The following is an 11,925-nucleotide window of genomic DNA, read 5'->3' as shown; positions in this document are numbered from 1 at the left end:
TTAAGAGGAAAAAGTTTATCCAATGGAATCGAGGGAAAAGAACATGAATAAGGAAAGGGCAAAGGAATATTTATGAAGCTTGAAAAAGAACAAAGTAGGGTGAGTGTATCGCTTCTCTGGCACAGGAAGCTTGGATATATGAGGTGCTAAGTCCCCCCTGAAAATCGCGTGAGTGTGTTAGCTATTGGACGCTGGAGGCCTGAGGATGTAAGGTGCCAAATTCCTCCTCGCAGAACGGAGTGAGAGTATTACGTGACAGTAGGTTTGGGTAAGAGGTGCTGGGTCCCCCTTCAAATTGGAGTGAGGGGATTTTGATAAGGTGCCAAATCCTCCCCCCCACCCACCCACCAAAAGGAGCAGTTGTGTTACTTAAGTGGCACTTGAGGTTTTAGTAAGTGAAGTGTTGAATCCCCCTCAAAACGGCTGTCTCAAAACGGAGTGTGTTACTCGCCTTGCAGAGGAAGTTTTGAGAAGGGAGGTGTCAAATCCCGCCTCAAAACGGAGCGAGTGTTGTTTCTTACCTGGCTCAGGAGGCTTGGGAAGGTGAGGCGTGAAGATGGGGTGCACGCCGAGTACGCAGGTGTCCAATCTTGGGGGTGTGTCTTGCCGTGGCCAGGACACTTCGCCCTCTCCCTCACGCTCCCCCTCGCCCGCGCCCATCACAAACCACCAACAGTCTGCAGATGTCACCACCACTACCACTGCACACAACCAAAACCAAGGTCAGTTGAGTATTTGAGGAGCCAAGAGGAACAAGGTCGCAAGCACCACCACATCCATTCTTCCTTTATCTGAGGAGGGTGGATGTAAGGCCTTGTGAATGAAGCATTATGATCGAAAATCCCATTTTGTGCAGGTATCTTTTGCCTGTATCGCATTCAGTACTATCCACAATAGCTATATGATAAACACAATGTTTTATTTTTTTTACTGAGGGTTACAATATGAGTTTTTTTTTTTTAAATTCTTGGTGAAAAAGTGCAGGAACGCACGTGCAGACTGACCAAAAAAATAAATGGATGTCCGAGCTAAACGTTGGTACAAACCCCTCTTCCATATTCCTATTCCACATTGAATGCCATTTCTCTAACTTTAGGCTTGATTATCTGTCAAAAAAAATGGCATATGCGACCTTGTTCCTCTCGGCTCCGCATTTATTTTTGTTGTAGTTGTGTTGATGTAGTTGATAGTTACTTTACACAGTCTGAAAGCATGCCAGAACCTAATGAAACTTGGTTTAAAAAGTCACCATCACCACCATGCACTGCCGAATTAAGATCGATGGGAGTTGAGCTGGTGTTTGTTGTTGGAGGTTTAGAAGAGTATAAATCTATTCATAACCAGATGCCATACTTGTGTAAAGGTGGCCATTTGTCTCTGAGCTAGTTATTGTATGGGGAGGGGCACGCCACTTGTTGACACGTAGGGAACAGGTACAGGTTGGATATACGGTTACGACACAGCATTGTAAATGGTTTCGTGGCTTGCAGATAGGGTTTTGGAGTTGGAGTCGTCTGTTTTTGGTTGGAGTCGGAGTCGGTAAAATATCCGCGACACCAGCTCCAAGCTTTTTGGTTCTGAAATGGTATCAGTCATATCTTTTCAGTACTTTATTCAGTTTATTTTACAACCATGTATAACAGTTTATTTGTTATGCAAGCACTGTAAGCAGAGAATTTAAAATAAACATTTAAGACTTGCATCTGTCAAAATTCGTGAATATTTGTCATTTACCTGCATCATGTCCCTGTGCAGTTATAATTAGTTCAGCATATACGTAAATTGGAGTCAAACTTGTAAAATTTCTGGAGTCAGAGTCGGGAAATATTATCACCGACTCCACAATCCTGCTTACAGGAAACCATTAGAGTTGTCACTCAGTGTAAAGCCGCCTGAAAGGGAAAGAAGAGTTGTAAAAGTGACATGAAAGTTGGGAGAAAGAGAGCAGGGCAGACACAGAAGGAGAACGATAAGATGAAAGAAGAAGTAGGCAGTACTACATCAAGTGAATGGATGATGAGAGCAAAGTAACAGACCCATTCAAATGTTTAATGCTACTTGTTTTAGGGTGGGCTGTGATTGGTTATTTTTTAACTCTAATGGCTGGATTATTAGTGGCTTTGAAAGTTTATGGCACCTTTTACTTAGCCATTTTTTCTGCATAAACACCTTAATATCTTGCATGTTATATACCGGTATTCAAAAGTGTGTCTGTGATAAAAAGATAAGTAGCATAAAAGAGAATGTTAAAGTGTAATATGTGTACTAAATATCTAAAAGGTGTTGTGAAGTCATCTGGTACATTGCCATAAGAATGAATAATTTGAATATCGCCAATCCTTCAGCCAAAATTTTCAAGAAAAGTGAGAAAGATTGTGAAGCAACATAGAACTGTCAGAGAAAGTTCATAGAAAGTTAATGAATGAATGGATGGAAGTAATTTTGTGTTGCTTTGTAGTTGTATCCTCCATGATTTGTATTAGAGAAAAAAATATGTCAAAATGTGTCTTTAGTGAACATTTACTGAGCTGCCAAATACTTAAGTTCCCAGTACACCAGAAATGTCCCCCAACACAAGTTCTGTCAGTGCTTGTCATGGCCTTGTGCGATTGCCTAATTGCAATCACTTTACCTCCCATGCAGTCTAATCCAACCTGCAATGATTTATATGTGGGAAAATAGGGAAGATGATGAGGTGTGCCTTCAAAAACCTATATTTCTTGTGAGTAATTCAGTGGTTTCATTTACACTTCACAAAATCATATATCATTTTACAACTTACACAGCACAGTAAAAGGTGCATAGGTTAAGTAGCACAGTAATAATTATCTGATGTCACTAATTCAGCCAACCTCCACGCTGAATATTGTTTGGCTGGATATTTCGATGATGGATAATTGAAAGATAACTGTAATAAGAATTGTCGTGTCTGTTGTACTCTTTGTAAGCTAATTCCAGTGTTTCCTTACAGGCTTGGCATTTGTTTGCATTGGTACACAAGATTTCCCCTTAATTGCATTTTTTTTCTTTTGTAATAATTTCCTTTTCCTTGTGATTGTTTCAAGCATACAGAAAATAATTTAAAATGTGCAGAGTCCATTAGTATGTATAATAACTTTTCTGTATTCAGTCGGCATTTATTTGCATTTTTTTTTTCTTTTGTGATAAGGATCTGTCCGTTCTCCCCTTGGGGCTAAGATGCGAATGAATGTGTTTGAATGGATGAGTAAATGGGGAGTGTGTCGTCCTGTCTCGGCTACCTCCCTTTCCTTGGGGGAAGCAGCCTAGGTATATAGATAGATAGATAGATAATTTCCATTTGCTGGTTATTGTTACTGGCTTTGTTTCTAGTTTAAAATATGCTATATGTATAGTATTGGTATAAAATTTTCATGTCTAAGTATATGCTAGTGTGCTGACGCCAAGGTTTTCATGCAGAATCAGTATTAATTGTTGGGACTGTTCCTTACTTTGCTAGTGCTTCTTCATTGTGCATGATATTGCTTCTGTCATGCTTCAGAGGCAGTGAAAGTGTGTTAAATCCATTGATAAAGTATTGTCATGTTTATCTGTGTTGTATGTGTGTTAATTCTAATGTTTTCTTGTGTTTACCGTTGATCTTGCCGTAAATATGCTGAATCCATTTCCGTAAAGTTGTCATGTTGGTTTTGATAATCGTACCGTACAAGTTCCAGACAAAGTAAATGTATAGACTTTTTTTTATAATTTTTGTTACTGAGGCTCATTCCTGTTCTTAATATTGTTTCTAGCATGGATGAAATAGAGTTATATGTTGGATTCATTGGTACAGATTTAATGTGAACAGAATTGGGTCTGAGTTGGGTTAAAGGAGGTCTGTGAATCAAGTCCCAGATATTTCCCATAAAGAAGTTCGGTTCGTTATATTCAGATTCTGCTGCTCGTGTGTGTTTTTTATCGTTACCACTAAACCATGTCAGAGGAGATTTGGCTGTACTATATTGGTTGATTGCAAAACTGTTTGATACTTATTTTTGTAACTACTTGTACAGAGTAATATCCTTTGCCTCATTTGACGAAGTGTTTGCCACTAATTTATAATCATGAAATGAAGCAAATTTCACCATTAGATATTTATCGGCTGACATGCTGCCTTGCCCTTTGAAAATCGTGTTTATTTGGATTATGTCATGTATTTTACACTTAGAAAGTTAGAGGTTCGAAGGCGATCAGATATCGCCCTAGTTCTAACCATAAATGATGCTGACCAGCGATCCGTTGGCGTTATTCCCATGACCCAGCGGGCAGCTTCCGGGAAACCAAAGTCTTTGAGTTCCTGGGGAAGTATGGTTGCAAAGCTGAAACTTAAAGGAATTGACAGAAGGGCACCACAAGGAGTGGCTTGATTTGACTCAACACGGGAAATCTCACCAGGCCCAGACACCGGAAGGATTGACAGATTGAGAGCTCTTTCTCGATTCGGTGGGTGGTGGTGCATGGCCGTTCTTAGTTAGTGGAGCGATTTGTCTGGTTAATTCCGATAACGAACGAGACTTTGGCCTATTAACTAGTCGACGGATCTCCATTAATTGGTGTCCAGTTCGCAACTTTTTCTTAGAGGGATAAGTGGCAATTCTAGCTGCACGAGATTGAGCAGTAACAGACAGCGCTGGGTGATATCCATATATCCAAACCATACGTGCTCCTTACGTGCCAAATGGGTTGGTGGAGGACTAGTGCCCCTCCCTGTAAAACAAATAACTCAGAGTTCCTGGCAGAGGGATTGGTGGAAATTCTTACTCAACTGCCTGTGACAACAGGATTCTCCTGCTTGTCCTTCCTCTAAGCTAAGGAACCATTTACAATGCTGGGTGGTATCCATATATCGAAACCATACCTGCTCCCTACGTGTCACGTGGGTTGGTGGAGGATTAGTGCCCCTCCCTGTAAAACAAATAACTCTAAGTCCTTGACCACCCCGTTTGGGATTATGGCGTCTGGCAATGAATGAATGAATGAAACTGATTTAGTTCTTGTACATGTTCCCACTATGATTTGTTTCTCAATTCAGAAACAATGTATACTTCTGGTTGATCTTGTAGTCTGCATGTAAGCACTTTTAGATCATGTAGGGGTTTCATATTTGTGTTGCGTCTCGTGTTGGGCATCGTTTTTATCATCCATTGCTATGTTCTGTTTACTGTCGTCTTTTTCTTGTTCTTCTTATTCTTGCTCCACTTCTTTTTTGTAATATGATGACTAAAGGTCGACACAGTACTCTGGGTGTCCGTAGGCTATACTAGATAATACTTCGCTATGAGGAGTCTGTTTTTCTACCGAATTTATACAGTACCCAAATGCTTTCTCACATGACTTCAGAACTGGATTCTCATGGGAGGTGTTGTATGCTGATAATTTGGTGCTGATTGTGGAGAGGGTAGCGGAGGAAAGATTTATGGAGAGATGGAATGGGGTACAAGGATTTGAATGTAAACATGGGCAAAACAAAGGTGATTTCTAGGACTGATGGCGGTACTGTCAGAGCAAAGGGAGTATAGGCATGTGCAGTTTGCCAAAAGGGTGTGGGAAGTAACTCCATCTTTTGCAGTGTTTGCGACAGTGGATGCGTAAAAAAATCTAGTTGTATTATAGGTAGGCTGCAAAACAATGCCGATTTTGAGTGTGTGGTATGTAAAAGAAAGCATACAAAAGAGACGAGGGAATGGATTAATCTTGCTGGTGTCCTTTGAGTGTGTGGAGGAATTTCGTTATTAAGAATACTTCATGTATGCTGGAGGTGGGGTTGGAGTTAGCCTGGTAGCAAGGGTAAGGAGTGGCTGGAAGAAGTTTAGGGAGTTGTTGCCTTTCCTGACACTGAGAGGGCTCTCCCTTCGTGCTGAGGGATCTTTGTATGCAGCATGTGTTAGCAGTGTAATGGTGTATGGTAGCGAGACCTGGGCAGTAAAGGAAGAGGATATTTGTAGGCTCAAACATACAGGTAAGGTAGGAGAATTGATTATATGGATGTGTAGTGTGGCCTTGAATTACAGGCCTGGGGAAGCTAGGATTCCAAATGAAGAGTTGAGAGGAAAGATATAACTTGAATGTGTGAGAGATGTTATGAGAAGAGGGCGGATTGAGATGGTTTGGGGATGTGGAGAGGATGGAGGATGATAACTGGGTGCTGAAGGGGAGAGGTAGTAATGTTGAGAGCAGAGTTGTAAGGGGCAGCCAAAAAAGACTTGGGAGGAGGGGATAAGGAACTGAATAGGGAGGCTGCTAGAGATCGAGCAGCGTGGAAAGCCGTTATTATGTGACCAAGGCAGACGTATGCAAGTACGTTGGAGCCATTATAAACGAAACGAAACTATTTTCTTTCAATCCCTCAGGGTCCTGCTTCTCTCTTTTTTCCTGTACGGCTTATCCTTTTCTTATACAACTGTGACTTAAATCTTAGTCTGTTTTCTCGTCAGTTAAGGAAGCTCCCTAACACCTTTTCCTAAGCGATTTATTTTCCCTATTACACCATACTGTCCTCTATTCTGTTATACATAATCCTTCCAACATCGCCATACTCTGCATAAGTAACGTACAGAAGGATATGAACAACCTACATCCCAAACTAAATCGCTAAGGAAGAGGTGTTAGGGACCAAGGAGAAACTGTGACTCTCTCTCTCTCTCTCTCTCTCTCTCTCTCTCTCTCTCACACACACACACACACACACACACACACACACACACACACACACACACACACACACACACACACCTTAGGCCCTTAGGAACTTCAGATCCATCTAATTTCTCCAGCTGTTGCTTCAAAATCCATTTCAGATTGAGAGAGAGAGAGAGAGAGAGAGAGAGAGAGAGAGAGAGAGAATAGAAAATTGAGACGTGCTTGGGAAGAATAAGAGAGAGAGAGAGAGAGAGAGAGAGAGAGAGAGAGAGAATTGGTAGATAGGGGTTAATACAGTCACTTCACCTCATCACCTCACACGTGCCTAAGAGAGTGTTGTATAGAGCATACAGACCTGCCGTCCTCTATAGGCTTGCTGTGGTTTGGCCTTGGTAGTGTTATTATTATTATTATTATTATTATTATTATTATTATTATTAGTGTTATTTTTATTATTATTATTATTAGTGTTATTTTTATTATTATTATTATTATTATTATTATTATTATTAGTGTTATTTTTATTATTATTATTATTATTATTATTATTATTATTATTAGTGTTATTGTTTTATTATTGTTAGTGTTATTATTATTATTATTATTATTATTATTATTATTATTATTACTATTATTATTATTATTTTTGGTGGTGGCGACCGTCATCCACTCACTTGATGTAGTGCTGCCTACTTCTTCCTTAGCCTGTATCATTCTTTTTCTGTGTCTTCCCTTCTCTCTTTCTATTTCTCACCATCATCCACTCACTTGATGTAGTGCTGCCTACTTCTTCGTTAGCCTGTATCATTCTTTTTCTGTGCCTGCCCTCTTCTTTTCCTATTTCTAACCATCATCCACTCACTTGATGTAGTGCTGCCTACTTCTTCCTTAGCCTGTATCATTCTTTTTCTTTGCCTGCCCTCCTCTCTTACTATTTCTCACCATCATCCACTCACTTGATGTAGTACTGCCTACTTATTCCTTAGCCTTTATCAATCTTTTTCTGTGCCTGCCCTCCTCTCTTCCTATTTCTCCCATCTTTCCTGTCACTTCTTATTGCTTTTCTTTCCTTTACAGGTGGCTTTACATTGAGTGACAAGCTAAATGGTTTCCTGTAAGTCAAGAAACCATTTACAACGCTGGGTGGTAACCATGTAACCAAACCATACGTGCTCCCTACGTGTCAACAAGTGGGTTAGTGGAGGGTTAGTGCCCCTCCCCGTAAAACAAATAACTCAAAGTCAAAAGGCCACCCCTTACCGGATTATGGCGTCTGGCAATAGATAGATAGATAGATTATTATTATTATTATTATTATTGTTATTATCATTGTTCTTGTTATTTCTGTTTTTGTCATGGTTTTATTATTATTATTATTATTATTAGTAGTAGTAGTAGTAGTAGTAGTAACGTAATCCTGGCCTGTTTGAGCGAGCATACCCATCAATCACAGACAAGCAATCACTCCTGCAGGTCCGACGTTCTTGCGCAGGGAAGAATGTGGGGGTTTTGTTCCTGGATGTGTGTGTGTGTGTGTGTGTGTGTGTGTGTGTGTGTGTTTGTGTGTGTTTGTGAGAGAGAGAGAGAGAGAGAGGTAATATTGTGAACTGAAATAGAGAGAGATAGAGGGGGGGGGAGTAATAATGTAAACTGAAATGAGAGAGAGAGAGAGAGAGAGAGAGAGAAACACTAAGCTTTCCATTCAGTCTTGGTGATCCGACCTTAATACTAACAGAATAACTGATTACGACTTTTAAAAATAGAGAGAGAGAGAGAGAGAGAGGGAAGAGGGAGGTGGGGTAATATGAACTGGGAGAGAGAGAGAGAGAGAATCCTGTCTAAATGTACTCTTATTACAAGCCCTATGATAAACTATTACATTGAGGAAAATAGTGTACATTACAGTGCATCGGAGTACAGTACTAAATGTAATGGCTTGTAATTTTAAAGCACACGTTTGGTGGTTGGCCATGTGGAGAGGATGGAGAGTGAGAGACTGACGAGGAGAGTGTATGTGAGTGAGGTGGAGGGGGGGAGAGGGAGGGGGAGGCCAAGGATGAGATGGAGGGATGGAGTGGAGAGGTATATGAGAGACGGGGGTGTGAACTGGGAGCAAGGCAGTGACTTGGCGGGGGACAGGGCGACATGGAGGCGATTTGTTTGTGGCCACCCCTAGGCGTCTGGCAATAGATAGATAGATAGATTATTCCAGGTGGCTGACAAGTGTGTGGTGATGATTCTCTCACTTTCTTACTTTCATTTTCACAATTTCTTGCTTACATTTTCTCACTGTCTATCACTTTAATTTCCTTACTTTCTCACTCTCTCATTTTCTCACTATCTCACTTTCATTTTCTGTCAGTTTGTCTCCCTCATTTTCTCACCCTCATCTTCTCTCTCACTTTCTCTCTTACATTCATTTTCTCACTTTTTCTTTTTCTTTTTCTCTCTTATTTCCTCATTCATTTTCTCACTTTTTCTCTCATTTTCTCACTCACTTTTTTATTTTATCACTGTCATTGTCTCTCACTTTCATTTTCACACTTTCTCACTTTTATTTACTCAATATCTTACTCCTATTTTCTCACTATCTCACTTTCATTTTCTTTCTCAATTTGTCTCCCTCATTTTCTTTTAGCTTCATTTTCTCACTTTCTCTTACTTTCATTTTCTCACTTTCATTTTCTCATTTTCTCACTTTTTCACTATTTTTTTTTTTAATTTTCTCCCCCTCACTTTCTCATTTCCTTACTCATTTACTCACTTTTTCTCTAATTTTCTCACTTTTATTTACTCATTGTCTCTCACTCTCTCATTTTCTCATTTTCTCACTTTCTTTGTCTCTCACTCTCTTTGTCACTCATTTTCTCACATTTTCCCACTCACTTTCTTACTTTCATTTTCTCAATTTCTTACTCTCATTTTCTCACTATCACTTTCATTTTCTCACTTGCACACTCTTACATTCATTTTCTCATTTTCTCACTTTTATTTTCTCACTTTCTCACTCACTTTCATTTTCTCAATTTCTCACTTTCTCATTTTCTTACTCATTTTCTCACTCACTTTTTTCTATTTTCTCACTGTCATTGTCTCTCTCTCATTTTCTTTCATTTTCTTTTTCCCACTCATTTTTTAAAGGTTCATTTTCTCACTTTCACTTTCATTTTCTCTCTCACTCATTTTCTCACATTTTCCCACTCATTTTTTTTCACTTTCATTTTCTCACTTTCTCTAACTTTCATTTTCTCACTTATTTTCTCACTTGTCTTTCATTTTCTGTCATTTTCTCACTTTCATTTTCCCATTTTCTCACTCGCTTTCTTTTTCTCTCTATCTCACTTTCTTACTATCTCACTATCACTTTCTCACTATCTCACTTTCTTACTCTCACTTTCACTTTCTCACTTTCTCACACTCACTTTCTCACTATCTCACTCTCACTATCACTATCTCACTTTCTCACTCACTATCTCACTTTCACTATCTCACTTTCTCACTATCACTCTTACTATCTCACCTTCTCACTATCTCACTATCTCACTTTCACTTTCTCACTATCTCACTTTCACTTTCTCACTATCTCACTTTCTCTCTTTCTCACTATCTCACTTTCTCATTATCTCACTTTCTCACTCACTTTCTCACTATCTCACTTTCTCACTTTCTCACAGTACACGCTATCTTATGTTGCCTTTTTTCTCTTTATCTATTGGCGTGTTATATTTATCTATCGATCAGCTTCGCATCTATCTGTCTCAATCGATGTCTGTCTGTCTGTCTCTCTACCTACCTACCTACCTACCAACCTACCTACCCTCTTTCCTACCTACGTGCTTACCTACCTACTTACCTACCAACCTACCTACCTTCTTTCCTACCTACCTACCTACCAACGTACCTTATTACCTACCTACCTACCTACTTTCTTACCGACCTACCTACCTACCTTCTTTCCTACCTACCTACCTACCTACCTACCTTCTTTCCTACCTACCTACCTACCTACCTACATGTTTGCCTATATGTGTACCGGTATAGAGTATGGGCATGTTTGCATATTTCTCTCTCTCTCTCTTTCTGTCTCTCTGTCTCTGTCTCTCTCTCTGTCTCTGTCTCTCTCTCTCTCTCTCTCTCTCTCCCTCCCAGTTTATTACCCTCTCTCTCTCTCTCTCCCTCCCAGTTTATTACCCTCTCTCTCTCTCTCTCTCTCTCTCTCTCTCTCTCTCTCTCTCTCTCTCTCAGTTCACTTTATTATCCTACCTCGCTCTTCCCTCTCCTCTCTCTCTCTCTCTCTCTCTCTCTCTCTCTCTCTCTCACGTCATAGTGGTGGTGGTGGCAATAATGATAGGTTAATTTGACTTACAGATGCAGTGCCAAGGTCGAGAGAGAGAGAGAGAGAGAGAGAGAGAGAGAGAGAGAGAGAGAGAGAGAGAGAGAGGGAGGGAGGCGAGGTATTATTGTGAACGGAGAGAGAGAGAGAGAGAGAGAGAGAGAGGTGAGGTATTATTGTGAACTGAGAGAGAGAGAGAGAGGTAATATTGTGAGCAGTGAAACTGTGCGTGTGTGTGTGTGTGTGTGTGTGTGTGTGTGTGTGTGTAGTGAAAAGGCTTAAAGAAATTACCTCATAATCCCGCTTTTGAGAGGGGTGGTGGCTGAGTGGTAACGGATGTCGCCTGCAGTTTGAAAAGACAAGAGATGGAGTTCAAACATGGGCAGGGGTATTTAGCGATCAAATTCCGTTATAGTGATAAAATTCCGTTATAGAGTGATAAAATCCCGTTGTAGTGATAAAATTCCGTTATAAAGAGTGATAAAATTCCGTTATAAAGACTGATAAAATTCCGTTATACAGTGATAAAATTCCGTTATACAGTGATAAAATTCCGTTGTAGTGATAAAATTCAGTTATAGTGATAAAATTCAGTTATAGTGATAAAATTCAGTTATAGTGATAAAATTCAGTTATAGTGATAAAATTCAGTTATAGTGATAAAATTCCGTTGTAGTGATAAAATTCAGTTATAGTGATAAAATTCCGTTGTAGTGATAAAATTCAGTTATAGTGATAAAATTCAGTTATAGTGATAAAATTCAGTTATAGTGATAAAATTCCGTTGTAGTGATAAAATTCAGTTATAGTGATAAAATTCAGTTATAAAGAGTAGTATTCCGTTATAAAGAGTAATAAAATTCCGTTATAGTGATAAAATTCAGTTATAAAGAGTAATAAAATTCCGTTATAGTGATAAAATTCCGTTATAAAGA

General features: G+C 39.5%; 1 protein-coding gene across 1 annotated transcript in view; it reads left to right on the top strand.

Moving 5' to 3' along the window:
• The first annotated feature begins 525 nt into the window (after positions 1 to 525).
• The window catches only part of LOC145401612 (high affinity cAMP-specific and IBMX-insensitive 3',5'-cyclic phosphodiesterase 8A-like), a 125,502-nt gene continuing 114,102 nt past the window's right edge, over positions 526 to 11,925 (top strand). The window contains exon 1 of the mRNA XM_080273805.1: positions 526 to 722. Coding sequence (XP_080129931.1) covers positions 557 to 722 — 166 coding nt within the window. The 5' untranslated portion in view covers positions 526 to 556. The remainder of the gene's footprint in view (positions 723 to 11,925) is intronic.

Source organism: Coenobita brevimanus, chromosome 56 (assembly GCF_032717465.1).
Source record: "Coenobita brevimanus isolate Jiangsu-jjx chromosome 56, ASM3271746v2, whole genome shotgun sequence".
NCBI lineage: Eukaryota > Metazoa > Arthropoda > Malacostraca > Decapoda > Coenobitidae > Coenobita > Coenobita brevimanus.
Note: the sequence above shows the minus strand (reverse complement) of the source record. Positions and strands in the feature narration are given on the sequence as shown.